Source organism: Aspergillus viridinutans (genome assembly GCF_018404265.1).
Source record: "Aspergillus viridinutans IFM 47045 DNA, scaffold_1, whole genome shotgun sequence".
NCBI classification, from domain to species: domain Eukaryota; kingdom Fungi; phylum Ascomycota; class Eurotiomycetes; order Eurotiales; family Aspergillaceae; genus Aspergillus; species Aspergillus viridinutans.
This window is the reverse complement of record NW_025091217.1, coordinates 4,253,488-4,271,190: the sequence shown is the minus strand read 5'-3', so window position 1 is coordinate 4,271,190 and position 17,703 is coordinate 4,253,488. Positions and strand designations below refer to the sequence as shown.

Here is a 17,703-nt window from a genome sequence, read left to right as displayed (position 1 = left end):
AACGTCTCTGCGAGGTCGGCACAGCTCAGTTGCACTCGAATGCCCCCGTTGCCTCATGTCTCTCGGTAGACATGCCTATCGGCATGCACTACACTCATCTTCCACACATCGCATTGACCACGTGTGGATTAGCGAAGAACTGCTCGCATCAACCTTCCGACGATTCGCAACCAGTCAACGACGCTATGAAAGTCGAGTGCCAGGGCCTTTGGAAGCAAGAAGACGTCTGGCCAAGCGACGAAATACTGCATTGGCCGGTATAGCCGGCTCAGGACCTCTAGAAGATATTGCGTGTTTGTTTGGACGAAATGGGCGGGAACACATGAAATGGACGGACCGGGAGGAACGAAATGTTCACGCGGAGGGCCATGGTAAGAATCTACTACTCCCTGGGCAGACAGATCGTGTTTCTAAATGTACCGAAGATTTGCCTAACTTTCCATTGAACCCGCCGGAGCCTCCTTTGCCGTTCTACAGCGAAAACATCGCCCCGATGGAGGTCGACACATTGAATGGTATCCGGGCATTCCCGGATGCCTCGCACAAAACCTCCCGTGAGCAGGCACTGGAAGAATTTCTGAAGTCGCGTCCATCTGTCACAGCTATCGGGATCTTCGTGCGCCAACTCAATTTCGATCTCCAGCGGGAGCCTACCTACAGCCGCCTAATACTTAAACACCTGCTGCCGCGATCAGCCAACAACGAGGGTGCCATGCAGAAGGTTGTCGAATTCCTCGACGATCCATATCTTAATACTAGAGGGGCTGGAAATTATCTATGCGCTCTTGAGCATACCTTATCAACAGCGGCGATTTTCGGGAAACAGCGGGTGTTTGACGCCGTCATTCGATCTTTGGAGCTAGGGCTCTTACATCCCACTGAGCTTCAAGATATTATAAAGACTATATCGAATGTTAAACTCAAACGATCACATGGATTCACTGCACGGAACTCCAGGTTTCTGGTCAATTTTCATCGGGAGATGTGGGACGCCATCGGACGTTGTGATATCTATCGACACAAGGATCTTAGCAAGGATATAGTCGATGCATGGCTAAGCATCCTTTGCGAAAGAAAAACTTATGACGGCTTCATACTGGCGAAGGACATGATTCTGGCGACCCAAGATCCTAGTTTAGCTGATTATCGATGGGTGCCTATTCTGATTGCATGCTGGCTACAGGTTTCGGCGAAATCACGGCATAGCAGCAATCGGCATTATATCAAGGAGCTTTTGGGTTATTTCCATCCCACTGCCACATCTGAAATTATTATCCGCACAACAGAGTATCTGGTGTCTACGAAGATGGGCTACTTGCTTGAGTGGCAGCGCCGCTTGGCCGAGCTTGACAACATAACGAGTGTTGTCTCTTCACCGATATGGGTCGATGTGCGCACACAACATACTGCCGAGTCATTGGGATCTACACAAGAGGAGAACTCGACACTATCATTCAGACACCAAATCATCTTGCGCATTTGGACGTTGCGGGCTCTTAGCAAATATCTCCCTCAGGGTCCTCTTTGGAGAAGAGATCAGAGGGTGACTGACTCGCCGATAACCCATCTCTGCACAGACTACCAATCTACTCTCGACAAGGGCGGTTATGAGGACCTCCTAAGCAGCTTGATGAGGGAAATCCACACCCTCGGCATACCATCTAACGGCCTGCTGATGTCGGTTGTGGAATTGAAGGCAGCAAAGCGCACGACGCGAGCTCAAAGACGGACACTGGAGAAACTCGAGACGACAAAGGTGTCTTTCACAGAGATGTTCTCAGACATTCATGCTTACAACGCGTCAAACACCCATTTCTTCTCCGTCTATGAGAAGATGGCACGGCAAATCGATGTCACCGACCCTTCGTTCGTGAAACATGCGATTGAGATCGCCAGAGACGGGAACCTTCAAAAAATCGGGACACTGATCCGTTTGTTTCGTTGCCACACTCCCCTCAAGATTGCGATATCGAGCCTTTGGCCGCGTGTCCCGGACCCCTCGGAAAAAGCTCTGGTGCGCTATAATGCAGAGCCAAGAACCGCTCTCTGTCCAGACCCTCATCTGGCGGTAGAGATGCTGCACCTCTTTGCTGTTTCTCTCGCATGTTCGAGGAACGTCAGCCCGCGCCGTGCCTATGCGCTGGTCCACTGGCTCTACGATTTCCTGATGAAGCACAACGCGCACGTGAAACCGTCACTTGTGCGCGCCATGTATCATGCTGGTGTGTTGCGTTTCCGAAGAGCAGGGTTGAACGTTGCGCCGACTCAATATGCCTACATCCTTGAGCGCGTGAAAGAAATTGAGACACCGGAAATGGTGCAAGCCCTCATGGAGCCGCCGCGCGTGGGGGAAAGCGGGAAGCGATCAAACTCGATCTGAGGACAGATGACTTGAGGTGCAGTCATTTCGTGGGAAACAGGCAATAGCCTATTCTGTATATAGCTACCTTGTCTCATCATTATAGAGACGTCATGTCAGACTGCGGAGGCATGATCACGCCGTATATTTAGCATGGACGGTCAAACCAATTTCCGAAGAGTTACCCTCCTGTATCTGACTATGCGGTGCGAACTTTTACTATCTCTCATGACGATATTGCTAAGTTTAGCTTTCCTCAGTAGGATAATATTTAAGACATGCAATTGATCCTTTAATTAGATTCTTGATGCGTCACAAGAAACAACAGACAATAAAATAGATCATGTTTAAGCTCTTTCTACCGTTGGATTAATCACGAATCTACCTCCATGAGATTTGGATCCCCAGAGACATCCTCCACAGTCACATATTTTCTCATGTCCTCTTTGGTGATGATTTTCTCGTTCAGGTAGGCCGTTGTGCCCCTAGGGAAGCGGTAGTTGCGCTCTTTCTCACCACGCTCGTTGGGCCTCAAGTAGTTGCGCAGTAGCTGCGTGGGCTTATCCTTCTCGATGACGCACACGTCAACGTTGCTACCGGAGCCCAAGTCGTTGAAGATACCGGCTTTGATAGCTTCCGAAGCCAGAGCGATAGCCTCTTCGCGGTTCAGCTGCGGTTTCCACATCGACTCAAAAACAGACATGGCGGCCAGCGAGCCAGAGCCCATGGTGACGTAGGGGAGCTTGTCGGTTGAACCGTGGGCGTGGACGGTGAAAAGACCGATGCCCGTCGGGTCAACGCCCGCGACGACCAGATAGGCGCCGATGTGTCCCTGGTATCTGAAGAGGTGCTGCTTCAACATGGTCATGCAGGTAATTACTCGTGGGGGCCGGCCCGTCGACAGAGAGTGCAGTTCGACGTTGGAGCTGATCAGGGCGGTTGTGAATTCGGTGTCTGCAGCTGTACCGGCTCCAGCACACCAGATTTTGGGGGCGATGTAGTGAAGTTTCTCGCAGTTCTACGTAGGATCAGGATGATTAGCGTTGACACGTCTTCTAGAAGCTTGTATATGTGTAACGTACCTTGTCTGCGACTATAGGACCACTCGTAGCTCTGGTATCTGCGGCGATCTGTTGTAAGGGTAAGATTGAGTGAGCTTCCGGACAGTCCATCATCACTAGTGATTATTTGGTAAATTCCATCATCACCTACCACAACGCCATTATCGAAGATACAACCCACGATTGTTGTACCAGTACTTGTCGCTTTCGGGAGAGGCACACCTTTGGCGTGTAGAGCCGCGTTGCGATTGTAGTTGGAGAAGTCGAAGCCTGCCATATTCACGGGCGAGGAGAGGGATAGGCAAGGATAGGCAGGATAGGCAAGATAGGGGACGAGCGACGCAAAATTGTGTTAGGATAAGTGGTTCAGGATCAGGTAGTCGTTGTGGAACAGGTAAATGAATCAATGGAAGCAACACGAGAAGCTTGAGGAGCTAGGTAGTCGGTGATGGGCGGCGGAGGAGCTGGAACTGCTGGAGTGACGAAGCTACCGCCGCCTAATCGCTTATGCCTGAGGCAACAAGGCCTGCAACGCGCCCAGAGCTTCCGCTGTTTTTGTTCCGCCGGAAATTATAATGATTATGCTCGAGGCCTCACTTTTGCTCGTCGGGCAACACAGAAGATTGCTCTATTGTTGAAAGCCGAACAACTGTTGTCCGGCTAACTCAGTCTGGCCGCCTCGCTAATCTTCCACTCTTGATACTCTCCCTTCCTTTGAGGGGATATCCAAGATTTTTTGCGCGCACTTGGAAGCTTTTCAACCGGAGTCCCCAAGCTCTCCAGCGTCGCTCGTTTCACACCTCCACCGCATAGCCCACCTTCTCCCCATGCACCAAAGTTCAGTCTATCTTTAGGCGACCGTCCTCGATTAATTTCGTCTGACCTCGACAGCCTCAGAATGGCTTTCAATTTCGGGGCTTCCAACCCCGCTGCTGGAGGTCCTGCCGCTGAGTTGGGACCCGAGCTCCCGGATGTTATTGCTGATGTACGTCACCTTCTCATCGTCGTCAGGAATGGTCCTTGTCGTTGTCGGTTGCTGATACAAGAATCAGGAGGTCGGATTCAAAGGTGTTTCCGGTGATAGTAATGTCCGGTTCCTTCCCACCCCCTGGCCTGAAGATGCCCTTCCAGCTCCAACAAGCTCCCTTCTGGCTGTCGCGCCGATCAAAGGAATAGTGGCCGGTGCTGCTCCGAACTCGCTTGTTATCGCGTCGTCGGACGCACTGCGAAAGGCCATCGGCGCAACGACCGGGGAAAGCAAAGTCAAGACTAAACCCTTCGAACCACTAGCGACTTTACCCCTTCCTGCACGACCTACACATGTGGCTTTCGCCTCGGGCGACAATGCCTTAGTCTTAGCGACTGAAAATGGCGCGGAACTTGCGGTCTACCAGACTGCGACTCTGTTGACGGGAAATCCGCAGCCTGCCTTGGCTATCCCGATGAACGGCACGACTCTTCGCGCCATGGTACCCAATCCTGCACCGTCAGAAGATATCCTTTCATCTCTGGTCGCGCTAGTCACAGCAAATGGCGAGCTCTTGATTGCCGATCTGAAAGGAGTGAATTTAATCCGGGGACCTAGCGGTCAGGTACTCAGGACCGGAGTAAGCTCCGTATGCTGGAGTAACAAAGGAAAACAGCTTGTGGCTGGTCTTGCAGATGGAACAGCAGTTCAACTAACTCCTGACGGGACCCAAAAGGACGTAATACCCCGCCCTCCTGACCTGGAAGGCGATTGTCATGGTACGTTGGGCTATTTACACATCGTGAGTTCCGTTACTAATCTCGAGTAGTGTCGTCCATTGCATGGCTTGAAAATGACATATTCTTGATGGTATATACACCAAATGCGATCGAAGATGATATGGGTCAGACGCCTCCGTCTTCGTACTATATCATCACCAGAAGAAAAGGCGCGCCCTTCCTGGTTCAGAAGATGCCGGAACTGTGCATGCCATTTGGCGTCAACCGCGCCCCAGCCTACCAGTTTATCGCGCGTCTGAGGGACTACAAGCCGCACTTGAGAGATATCCTAATCGTATCCTCTACAGCATCTACTGATATAGGACTTATCACGCGGTCCGATCAACCACTAGCTAGCGATGACGCTGCCAAAGGCACCGTGGGTCTCTTTACAACAACAGAGGTCAATGACGACACAAAGAGAGCCTCACTCCCTTTGAGTGAGGCCACTAGTGATACTTCAGTAATCGGACTAGGAGTTGACCTCTCTAGCACGGAGCCCGTGGTTTCCCCAATCCAAGGGGAAGACATTGCCGAAAGTTCCACACCTCTGCCCAATCTCTTCCTCTTGAACAATGAAGGCATACTGTGCTCTTGGTGGATCATATATTCTGAGTCTATTCGCCAGAAACTGCCCTACCATGGCCTGGTCTCGGTAAGCCCGCAACAACCGCAACCGCAACCGCAACCTCAACCACAACCGCAAGCAGCAGAACCAGCACAGCCTACCACGCGACCTGCGTTCGGACAGCCTGCATTTGGACAGTCTGCCTTTGGCAGCCATTCGGCAATGGGGTCGTCGACGTTTGGCAGCCCCTCAGCTCTAGGTAGCCGACAACCTGCCTTTGGAACACCATCGGCTCCCAGTGGCCCATCATTTGGATCGCCGTCCCAGATTAAACCTTCATTCGGCGCCCCTAGTACTCTGGGGCCCGCAACGCCCCAATTTGGCCAGTCGGGCTTTGGAGCCAGTGCTGCGCCAAGTTTTGGGCAACCGTCCACCCCAGGTAAACCGCTCTCTTTCGGTACGCCCAGCGCTGCCTCAGGAGGAGGATTTGGCTCGTTTGCGAATGCAGGAGGATTCTCCAGCTTTGCAGCATCCAAACCGGCAACAGAATCTCCCTTTGCGAAAGCCACCGGCGAATCTCCTTTTGGAAAACCAGCCGCTGAATCACCTTTTGGCAAGGTGTCAACCGAGAGTCCTTTTACGAAGCCTTCAGGCCCATCGATTTTCGGCGCCCAGGCTCAGGCTGAGACAGCTTTCACACCTCAGAAGGCGGACGAATCTAAGGGTGGCTTTGGTGGCTCAAGCGGCTTCGTAGTTGGTTCCACTTTTAAGGGTGACGGCACTGCTGTCAATGATGGTCCAAAGCCTGACAAGACATCTGGGTTATTTTCCTTTGGCACGTCTCTGGACGATATGATGTCCACACCTGATAAGACCAGTCCGCCAACGGAGTCGATGGACGATACCGAAGATCAGCCTGCGGTAGCCCAACCCGAGAGACCAGCAGCAAAGGAGCCTCCAGTGTTTGGCGCCCCTTCTAAAATCGATACCTCAAAGGCGACATCATTGTTCGGTGCTCAGACGCAACCTCAGCCAGCCACACAAACAAATAAGTCTACCTTCTCCTTGTTCGGAAACGTCGCTGCGGAGAAACCGGTCACCAGTCCCCTATCTCCGCAGTCGGAAAAGACAACTGTCGCTAGCTTAACGCCCAAGGCGGAGAACATCTCCATTGCCGAGCCGCCTCTCCCTCCTGAGCCAACAAGCAGGGCCGAGTATGGCCCGGGCGATACCTCTGCATCTTCCAACGTCTCTAAGAGCTCGGTCGAAGATGTCAAACTGGAAGCACCGCTCCCACCTGATTTCACGAGCAAGATCAAAGGCAAGGCGGGAAAGCCTGCGGCAGACGAGGCTCCATTGCCTCCAGAACCGGCAGTTCCTGAGTCGCCTGCTGCCTCTGATGAAGAGGCTGGTCCGCTGCCTGAAGAATCAGACGTGGATGAGTCCGAAAAAGAGCCGAGTGAGGAGGCTGATGAATCTGACTTCGCCGATAGCGGAGAGGAAATCACCCATGAGATTGATGAAGAAGATGAAGAGCCCGAAACCACTGGCCAGACACCGAAGATTTCACCAGAGAGTTTTTTTGGAGCTGGCATCTCTGAACAAAGTCCCGCCGGAGGATTGTTTTCTCGCATTTCCAGGCCCGGGCAGCAACAACCGCCGCGACAGTTGTTTGGGGAGATTGCTAAATTCCCACCGAAAACTCATCTCGACCGCGAACCCCCGAGGTCGCCCAGTCCAGTGCGAGGGGCCATTCCAAAAACCCTGCTGAAGCCACAGATCCACAAATCGGCCAGCGCTCCTCAAATTCCGGGTAGCACACTTGCTGCCCGCAAGGCTGCTTTGACCGAGGCAGCTCTGCGCGATCAACGTCTGCAACAGGAGTCTGATCGCACTGCCCGTGAACAGCAGGCCCGCTTGAAGATTCAAGCACAAAGAGAGGAGGAAGAAGCATTATCCCTTTCCGACGATGACGAAGATGAGAGACTCCGCGCGGATCTTGCTCGACCACTGGAGCCTGTTCCAACACTCGATCCCTTCCTGCCACACCAGGACTATATGGGTCAAACCACAAAGCCAGGAATTCCCGGTCAAATCGAGAGGTTATACCGTGACATCAACTCAATGATTGATACGCTAGGCATCAACTCTCGGGCCCTGTCGTCCTTCCTTCTATATCAACAATCGCCGCGAGACTCCGAGAGATGGATACAAACCTTGAAGACGGATCATCCAGCTGACGTTTTAGACGCGGAGGTGCTTCTCGGCGAAATCGAAAAGCTGGACGATGCTGTGCTTATGCTTGCCAATTCTCTCCAGGAGCAGCGGGTGCAACAAGTAGAGGAGAAGCTTGAGACCTGCCGAGAATTACTGAGCAAAGACATTCTCACTCTCAGAGGCCAGTGTGCAAGCATTCGAAAGACCCTTGACGCTCATACTGACACGGCTGCGATCCTTTCTGCACCTCTTTCCGCGGAGCAAGCGAACCTCCAGCAAGACCTCCGGTCTGCGTTTACAAACCTACAAGCAAGTCTGGCGGACTTGGAATCTGCCGTATCAATATTGCGGGCTAAGATCGCTGAAGCCCCTCGGCCAGACAGCAGCCGCCAGCCAACGAAGCGCCCCACTGTGGAAGCTGTGACATCTACAATCGCAACTATGATGAACATGGCCGAGAGCAAGAGTAGCGATATTGATGTTCTGGAAATTCAATTGAAGAAGCTCGGGATCGATACAACAGGTCCTCCGGTCAGCCGGGAAGGATCCCCATTTGCCACACCGAAAAAGGCGTTGGCGAGATTTCCTACGACACCTGGTTCTCGTGGATCTATTGACGGGCCTCTCAGTGCGTATCACACTCCAGATTCCGCAGGCAGATTCCGATCGAGCATCAACGGGTCAGCCAAGGCTAGCCGGCTACGGAATATCGAAGGCGTTGGCGAACTGGCCACCAAGGAGGAGACGGCACAATGGAAGAGCAAAATGTTGCGTAGGCAACATATTGTTGGCAATTTGAAGAAGGTGATTGAAGCAAAGAAGTCCAAGGTCCGGGGTGTGGATGATTTGTAGGGCTGTATCATAGTCTGTCTTCTATGTTTGTCGGGCTGCAAAACAAGGCGTCATGGCGTGGTTTGAGCAATGCCAACAGTCATTGTCTGTACATAGATTCAGGTATGGTTTGGTTCAGTTGTTGGTATCTTTAGTACCAAGTTAATGGTTGAAACTTCTCTTGCCTTAAATGCATTGCTCATGATAACTCGAAGATGCTGCTTATGTGTTTTTAGTGCAGTTCCACACTATACCCAAAGTTGGGTCTCATGAATAAGAGGAACTGACATCATCCCCACCACTGACATCAACAAAAACAACTTCATTTCACTACTCCGCATCCGATCGAGCTTCTCCTCTAATAATCACAAGCCAGCCCAAAGAATAGACTAGTCAAACATCCTTTGACTTGCACACTTTACTCGCACCCACCGATATCCAACCCACTTCCAATACAAATACCCGTCAAGAGAACAAAATGGTCGTCCCAGTCACCGAGTTCGTCATCTTCAAATTGAAACCTTCCGTAAAACCAGAAGACCACTCAAACGAGGAAGGCGCATCCCTATGCAAGATCTTCTCCGCGACAAAACAACAAAGCGGACATCAGAGCTCCGCATGGGGGAGGACAGTCGAGGACGAGAATGTCGTGGTGTGGGCAGTTGGTGAGTCCCAGCAAAAACCAAAAGAGCTTCTCACTTGAGACTAGCTTGTATCTATCAGGAGATTTTCTAATGGTTCCGTGTGAAAACAGTCTGGGAAGACTCCCACGCCAAATGCCAAGCAGATCTCCTTGCCCCATACCTCGAACCAGACTCGGATGTCCTCTCGTTCTACACAACGCTTAACCCATCCCCCTCTGAGACGGATACTTTTACCACGAACCCGGTCACGGAGCTGGCGACGTTGGCTTACCCCAGTTCGCTGAATCCCGATGAGCACAAGAAGCTCAATTCGGATCTGATCAACTTTCGCGTGGCGCTGACAGAGAAGCTGTCCGAGAAATCGCGGCCGAAGTCCTGGACTATGGCGCAGGTCCACCGGCCCGGGACGTTCCAGCATCCGAAGAGTCCGTCTGGGGAGGCATTCGTGTATCTTATCGCGGTGGGATGGGAGAGCGTGGATGCCCATATGGCGGCTAGGGAGACCAAGGAGTTTCAGGAGTCCATTAAGCCGATTCGAGAGAAGATGCTTCCTGCGGTGCAGGGACTGGGCATGAAACACGTCAGCTTCAAGAAGATCTGATTCCTCGTGAAGCAAAATGTTGCGTTGGATTGTAGGAGTGGGCGAGCACAAGGAGCAAAAATAAGAGCACACATGGATTACTATGAGTACTGAAGTGATACGCAGTGGGACAGACAGCGCCTTAAGAAGTAAAGTACAACGCAGAATATACCCGAGAGAAACATCAAAGCCTCCAAGAACATAGTAGACTTTTTGCATGGAACATAGACGATCGGCTTGCTCCAGGACACAGGGAATTGAAACTTAGTCTTCTCAAATGCGGTGTTTTTCGCTTTCTGGATAGCCATGGTTCGGTTAGCACTGATGTTGGCTGTCAAGGTTCTTAGAAGGAGTACTAACCAAGTCGCGAGTAAAGCATATATAGAGCCATTTGGTTGCATTCCTGGGTCCCGGTAATGGTCACCAGGCGCTCATTGCTGTTCTCTTGGGGCTCATTGATCTTGATCACACTGCCACTGAGGTGTCGGATCTCATTGATCTTAGCACCACCCTTTCCGATGATGGCACCGACCATGTCATTGGGAATGTAAATCTGCTGCGTCAATGGCTGACCAGGCATAACACCTCCAACGGGTGTGGCGGGGGTAGGGGCGCCGCGTGCCTGAGCGGGCTGCGGTGCGCCGTATGGAGCAGGCTGATGAGGGCCAGCTCCTGCATAAGGGGCATGGGGAGCAGCACCATAATGCAAAGCCGGCTGGGCCACAGGGGCGGGGGCAGGCTGACCGTGAAGGTAAGGGACCCCATAAGCGCCTGCAGCAGCGCGATTGGGGTGGGGCTGGTGTCTCTTGAAGTGTTCTGGATGGCCGTATTGACCACCAGCGGGCTGTGGAACATACGGGACAACCTGCATTCCGCCAGGCACTGCGCCAGCAGGGCCACCGCTGCGAGTGGCATAAGCTGAAGCTGCAGGACCTCCAAAGCGCTCAGTGAGCTGCTCAACGAGGGTTACGGCGACGTAGTAGGTAGCGATGTGGACAGAATCGGCAACGCCGAGGATTACAAGTGACCGCTCAGAGGACAAGGGAAGGCATGAATCGGATGCATTCAGGCGGGCGCCAGAAGCCTCCTGAATCTCGCGAATGCGGGAACCGCCCTTGCCAATGATGGAGCCAATAAGGAGATGGGGGATCAGCAAACGCAGAGGGTATGTCTTGGATTGGGCGGTAGAGGGGGCATCAAGAGGTTCATTGTTCAATGTACGAATGATCAAACCAAACGCCTACTTGGAATTAGCAGTCTTTCACAGAGCGGATGATAAATCGGAAACCAACCTTGGCAACGGCATCCTGTGGGCCGCTCACGGTCAAAATACGTTCAACTGCACCACGGGAGTAGTCGCTGACAGTGCACTTGGCCCCAGACAAACGACGAATTTGAGATACGTTTTCTCCACCCTTGCCAATGACTGTGGCAGCTTCCTGGCTGGAGATTACAGCGCGAATGTGAATCCAGCTGGACTCATCTTGTGGGCGCTGCTGTTCGGGCTGAGAAGTAGCGCGCTCGCCATGAGACGCAGTTGACTGAATTGGCTGCGTTTCCGTGGATGCACCCTTACCATTTGGAGCATCGGGAACAACAGTGTCGCCCTGGCCATCAGCGGCGGCACTTGGTGCAGCGGAAGGCTCAGCCTTGGCATCCGTATACGCCTCCGACTCGTCTCCCTTTACTACTTTGTCCAAAGCAGGGCGCTTTGCTTCTGGCTGATCATTCGGTCCGGACGGCGAAGAGGGGTCCTCCAAGGGACGCTTGGTCGATTGCAGTGCGGATGGAGAAGCAGACATTGTGTCAACAGTGCAGTCTGGCTTCACTTACGCAAGAAGGCGAAGTGTCAAGAGAATAGCTTTCTTTTTCTTTTCTTTTGTTTCTTTGTTCTGCCTGAACTGACCGACTATGTACACCAGGAGTTCCCAATAAAACTTGCTGGTGCAGGCGATCGACTGGGAAGGGAATCTGGTGCTTGGAATGACTAGGAAAATTGGTGTTCGTGCACAGTGAAGAGAGCAGAGGCTGGTGGAGGAAGGACAGTCGACGAGGAAGATGTGAAGAGGCTGTGTTACCACGGGCGTTGGCTGTTGGAGCAGGAAGCTTCACCAAGATGAAGCAGTGCTAAGATAGGAGGGTACGATGAAGCGAAGAGGAAGTGATGCTGGATGGTGATGGTAGTGAGAACTCAGAATCCGGACGTGCTCGAAGGCTGCCAATAGGGCGTTGGGGATAATATGATGAAATATTAGAGCAGACTAAAGCCTTGAGCAACTGCCAAAAATCCAGACGTGCAATTCCTCCGCAAAAAAAACGCGTTGTCTCCCAACACGGAGGCTGCTGAATTACCGCCACGCAGTAATAGCCCAAAAGGGACTCGTCGCAGCTGGAATCAACACCAAGGACTGAAGAAACAAGTGAGCAGCAGCTATTTGCCTTTGTAGCTGCACAAAAGACGGGAATTAAGTGAATGAGGTTAGATAGAGATGAGGATGGATCAAGAAGCGTCCTCCAGATGTAGCGATGAAGAGATGATGTTGCAAGAAGAGGTGAAGCAAGCTGGCGGCACGGGGTCACGCTAGGCCACATAGGGCTAGAAAGGGGACGCCATCACGTGAGAGCCGCAATTGTTGTCATTAACATCACAAACAGTCTTCGTTCAGTTGCTGGGTGTCCTGAAGCATAAGGAGACTTGGGGTAAAGTCAAGCAATAGGCTCTTTGACAGGTCAGGATTCCACAGGAATAGATAATACCACTATGGATATCTCTCAAGAAACCGTTGATAAAATCCAACATTTTGCGCAAAAGCGCCAAAAAGCGGAGGAGGTCTACGACGAACACCCGATAAATCCAGCAAACTTCGACGCTTACAACCGCAAGTTGGATGAGACGTTGGCGGAACTACAGGCTCAAATCAAACGTCATGAAGATGAGCTCCGCAAGGTACGTCAATGAGCGCCTGGAATATAAACCGACTGTCGCAAGAGACATCAGGCATGAATGAGGAATACTGACAGGAGAAACAGCTACGCATGACCACCACGATTGATCTCGTTCAAATCGGGGCAGATCCTTGGGCTCGCGTCTCCCACGCGCGCAGAGCCAAGAAAGCGTATGATGCTCTTCTGCAATCGGAAACGCGACTGCCGAGTCCAGGCTCGCCGTTGCCTTCTCTGCTTGCGGTTGACGAGGCATCTCGTCTCGTCAAGGAGAGTAAGACCTCCATTTCACTGACGGCGGAGAAACTGTCTGCGGACCGTCAGCGCTTGAAAGTGGAAGAAGCCAATTTGCGCGATGCACAATTGATCAAAGACGGGTTAGAAAAAAGGATTGAGCGGCTAAACGCAGAAAAATCGAGTCAAGTCCAGAAAACTCCTGCGCAGCTTGCGCATGATCTCATCAAAGAGCAACAGGAAAAGATCGAGAAACTTGACACTACCACAGAAGAGCTGAAGACCTCTCTCTATAAATTTGTCGAAGGTACACTTGCCCCAATGCTCGCTGCAGAAAATCTGGGCGGTCCCACAGTCGGAGATGCAATGGAAATTTCAGATGCTGCCTTGAAAGCGGGCTACACTAGCCATGGGAAGCCTAAGAAACCAAAGACCCCGGCCGTGGGGGCTTATGATAGTGGCCAACAGCGGATTGACGAGCTTGTTCGTCGCCAATCTGCTCAGGAGGGCAACGAACAGGCAACCCCTATGAACAAAAGAGAGGCGGCGGCGGCTGAGATGCGAGCTCTTCTTACTGCTCTGCTAGATGCGGATTACTCCTACATAGACCTTCCGCACGAGTCAGCGGCCTCGCGCTTTCTAGTAAGAGCCAAGGTCGCTCAATTCCATCCGCGTGATGCCAGGAAGCTGCGGTTGATTGATTTTGGGCGCTCATTAGTCGATTGAGATGACCACATGTACCGTGCTACACCCCCCAGCTTATAAATGGTATCACATTCCCCAAACACCTGGGAAAAAGACAAACAATCAGACGCCATCCCCACGGATATATAGCGGCTCAACCCAGTAAGAAATCTAGAACAGGCAAAGACCACGTTTTTCAAATCAGAAGCGGTTCCGGAACCACGGGCGGCAAAACGCCTGAAAATGCGAGAGATACATCAAAAGCTCATCAAAAAGTTCAATGCTCGGTCCTTGAAATATACCGCTAATGGCATAAATGAAACATGGAAGACGAAAGACCGTAGGCAGTTATCAGAGCGGCATCATTCCGATGCTGGTAGAAGTACTCTTGGCCGTATTCTTTGCTTTGGACCCAGTTCGGGAACCAGCAGAGCGCTTGTCGATATGACCACTCGGCTTCTTTCTAGGTCTCGGTGTTTTCGTCCTTGAACTCGAACCGGTAGCGTTCTTGCGGTGGGATCGCTTCTTGGATGAAGTCTTTCTTTTCTTGGAACGGTTAGTCTGGGTGTCTTCATACCCGTCGGATGATTCGGATTCCGCCCCTGGCTGCGATGGGAAGTATCGACTTGAAACAACCTTGTCTTCCTCCTCAAGATCCACGAATAGATCATCACCATCGCTGAACTCGTCCTCGTCGTCCGAGAGATTGTACACGTTATGATGGTTGGGATCCGGAACAACATCGTCGTTATTGTCACGTTCCTGTTTCAATTCCTCATACCGACGCTGAGCATCGCGTACGAGCTTCAGTATCTGTGTTCCGTATCGATTGACCTTATCTGGTTCTATTCCAGGGATCTGAGCAAGTTCGGACAGGTCTACCTGATATGAGCATACTCCTACCTGGCTTGAAAAGTAATGGTTCACTCACTTTTAGGAAAGACTATGGCCATTTCGCGCAGAATCCCGTCACTGAAAGGCTGGTTTCGAAGGTTCTTCTTGAGAACCAACTGCCATGAAGTTAGCAATTATGGCGATGATGAGTATGATGGGACACCCTACGTCCTGACAGAAGTTCTTTGCATAGAACATGAAGTCCTCGGCGACTGTTTTATGGAGAGAATCGAGGCTGTCGAATCGCTGGTCACCGGTGATCGGCGGCCCCGGACTGCGACGGGCTTCATGTCGCGGCTTGCCGGCTATCCGAATCTGTTCAAAGCCGTCACTGTCCATTTCGCCGTCGGAATCGCCTTGGTAACGATACTGTGCCAAGAGTCGGCGATTTGCTGATTGAACGGGTGATGAGACATTTGTGGACTGGGGCGCTTCGGGGCGAGGTCTGACAGCTCCCGCTGGGCCTTTTCCGTTTGATGATCGTTGCACGGGCATTTTCAGTCTGCACCGCCCACTCTCGAAATCAGCGGCGCGCCGACCAAGCTTGATATATTGAACCGCAAATCTGCTACCGTTGACCACATTTTCTTCGAAGAGAGCCCCCTCGACAAGAAGGTATTGAAAGAGTCGTTCCGCGACCTGCAACTCCAACCCTGATCCTGCGCCGAGACCAGGCGCATCCTTGTGCTCAGGGGAGCGAAATCTTTTTACGCTTCCCCGGAAGATATTCACGCAGTAAGACATAGTAACCTTGTCCTCAATGTCCTGGAAGTATCGCACAATCTTCAAAACAGAAGCAGCTTGCTGAGAGAAGTCACGGTGCTCAAAAATACCATCAGACTTGCAATTATCGCAAGACTTGTTGCAGTCATTTTGGCGGAAATACTCATTGAAGTATGCAAGAATCTGCACTCTTCTGCAATCCGCAAGGTTAAGACAGTACTGCATGACGTTCCGTAACATTTGACGCTGTCGATTTTTCTGTTGCTTGTCACCCTCGCCTTTGTCAATCATACTCATGATAGAGGTCGCATCCCGATAAGAGTAATAGAGATAGCAGCCTGAGCGCTTGCCATCCCGACCTGCACGCCCAGTCTCTTGATAGTATCCTTCTAAGCTCTTTGGGATGCTGTGGTGAATGACGAAGCGTACATCAGGCTTATCGATACCCATTCCAAAGGCAATAGTCGCGACTATCACATGAACGCGGCCGGACTGCCACCATTCCTGTACCTCCGCCCTCTTGGAGGAATCCATACCAGCATGATAATATTCGGCCCTGATGTTGTGTTGCGACGTAAGAGCTTCTGCAACAGTTTCACAAGTTTTGCGCGACAGACAATAGACAATGCCGGACTTATTAGGATACGATGTCTTGATTATGTCCGCTATGCTTTCCAGGACCTCGGCAGATTTCGTCTTTTGTCGTACCTCGTACGTCAGATTGGGACGGTTGAAACTTTGGGTAAAGATCTCACAACCCTCCATCTTCAGGTTATGGATGACGTCTACTTTGACATTCTCTGTTGCCGTGGCGGTCAGTGCCATCATGGGAACGCCGGGCAACTGATTTCTCACTTCTCCCAGCGCTTTGTAGTCGGGGCGGAAATCGTGGCCCCATTGACTGACACAGTGAGCTTCATCAATCACAATACGAGCAAGTCTGCGTCGTCTATTGAGCTTCTCCAGGCTTCGGATAAGAGCTTGACTCTTGTTGACCATCTCCGGGGTGATGTACAGCAGTTCAATCTGTTCTTCAGCTGCAGGGCCAGACAGTGTTTGCATAATCCACTGCCTCTCCTCTTGCTTCGTTTCACCGTTCAATAAGAATGCTTTGATCTTTAGTCGTTTCAAATGAGACACCTGGTCTTGCATCAAACTTAAAAGCGGCGACACCACGATCGTGACTCCCCTGGTTGAGCCGCTAGTAACAATGGAGGGCAGCTGGTAGCAGAGTGACTTTCCTCCTCCCGTAGGCATGAGTACGAAGGTATCCTTTCCACTCAAAGTAGCATCTATAGCCTCAAGCTGGTTCATTCGAAATCCACGAAGATGGAACCTATCTTTCAACACACTCTTCACATCCTTTGTCCACGGGTTTTGATTCCATAGGGGATTGTGAGTTTGGGACTTCTGGGTTGCAGGCACACGAGACGCGTTTCCGGACGTTTCAGCAAAGACTCTGCGAGTTTCATATCCAGAGGTTTTGGTTGTCACGGTTAGGCCGTCGTCAAAATGCTCCGCAGCTTCCAGCATATCCACATCATCGGCGTCGAAATCAAACTCATCGACGTTGCCAAGCGGGCGTGACGGACTTCCCATAGTTCTGGTAAATGCTTCACGTTCCTCGTAGATCATCGGCTCATCCAAGGTGAACTCATCAAGCGCGTTACCTCCGCCAGGCGTCCTGAATGACGTGCCAGACGTGCGTTCGGCTACATTCGTCCGCGAAAGATTACGCTCGAACGAGTTCCGCACGGGAGACATGATGCGAGAGCCGGGAGCTTCTCGCGCCTTTTCCAAACGTGCAATGTCCCCATCCTTCAAAGCTCCTATAGTACAAGGTCGGGAATCACAGGAAGCTCGTTGTGAGCCACGCTTTGTGGCATCTCGAAATATTGAATTCAGAGTCTCAGAGTCAATGCCGGCTGTCCTCAGTAGGCGACTCATATTCTCCTCAATCTTCTGAAGCTTTGATGTGACGTCTCGACTTTGAGCAAGTTCGTCCGGCATCGTTTGTGGGTCACCGCCTCGTGATATCAGCTGTATAAGAGCTTTCTTTAAGCTCTCCTGCTTCGCTTCAAATGTCTGATATTCCTCTTTCTCTTGTTTCAGCGAGCGTATAGCATCCATTTTCTCGTGGATGGACTTGTTCTCAGAGACTAACTCAGAAGCTGGCTCGCCTCGCATAGCTTGTTGGTAGACGATTTCCGAATTCTTTG

General features: G+C 51.6%; 6 protein-coding genes across 6 annotated transcripts; 4 read left to right on the top strand and 2 right to left on the bottom strand.

The window, feature by feature from the left end:
- Positions 1-55: 55 nt before the first annotated feature.
- Aspvir_001209 (uncharacterized protein) lies at positions 56-2,380 on the top strand (the record flags this gene model as incomplete). The annotated part of the gene is made up of 2 exons (XM_043266337.1): positions 56-371; positions 426-2,380. 2 exons carry the CDS (start codon positions 56-58, stop codon positions 2,378-2,380), a joined length of 2,271 nt encoding a protein of 756 aa, XP_043122272.1.
- Positions 2,381-2,732: 352 nt separating this feature from the next.
- pup1 (proteasome core particle subunit beta 2) lies at positions 2,733-3,697 on the bottom strand (the record flags this gene model as incomplete). The annotated part of the gene is made up of 3 exons (XM_043266336.1): positions 2,733-3,377; positions 3,442-3,489; positions 3,572-3,697. The coding sequence occupies 3 exons, from the start codon at positions 3,695-3,697 to the stop codon at positions 2,733-2,735; spliced, it is 819 nt and encodes a 272-aa protein (XP_043122271.1).
- A 621-nt stretch (positions 3,698-4,318) lies between these two features.
- On the top strand, positions 4,319-8,803 carry Aspvir_001207 (FG-nucleoporin NUP159; the record flags this gene model as incomplete). Its single annotated transcript, XM_043266335.1, has 3 exons — positions 4,319-4,405; positions 4,473-5,166; positions 5,217-8,803. 3 exons carry the CDS (start codon positions 4,319-4,321, stop codon positions 8,801-8,803), a joined length of 4,368 nt encoding a protein of 1,455 aa, XP_043122270.1.
- A 457-nt stretch (positions 8,804-9,260) lies between these two features.
- On the top strand, positions 9,261-10,027 carry Aspvir_001206 (uncharacterized protein; the record flags this gene model as incomplete). The annotated part of the gene is made up of 2 exons (XM_043266334.1): positions 9,261-9,447; positions 9,537-10,027. 2 exons carry the CDS (start codon positions 9,261-9,263, stop codon positions 10,025-10,027), a joined length of 678 nt encoding a protein of 225 aa, XP_043122269.1.
- Positions 10,028-10,361: 334 nt separating this feature from the next.
- Positions 10,362-11,808, bottom strand: Aspvir_001205 (telomere maintenance protein PBP2; the record flags this gene model as incomplete). Its single annotated transcript, XM_043266333.1, has 2 exons — positions 10,362-11,246; positions 11,299-11,808. 2 exons carry the CDS (start codon positions 11,806-11,808, stop codon positions 10,362-10,364), a joined length of 1,395 nt encoding a protein of 464 aa, XP_043122268.1.
- A 959-nt stretch (positions 11,809-12,767) lies between these two features.
- On the top strand, positions 12,768-13,909 carry Aspvir_001204 (uncharacterized protein; the record flags this gene model as incomplete). Its single annotated transcript, XM_043266332.1, has 2 exons — positions 12,768-12,953; positions 13,037-13,909. The coding sequence occupies 2 exons, from the start codon at positions 12,768-12,770 to the stop codon at positions 13,907-13,909; spliced, it is 1,059 nt and encodes a 352-aa protein (XP_043122267.1).
- Positions 13,910-17,703: the final 3,794 nt, after the last annotated feature.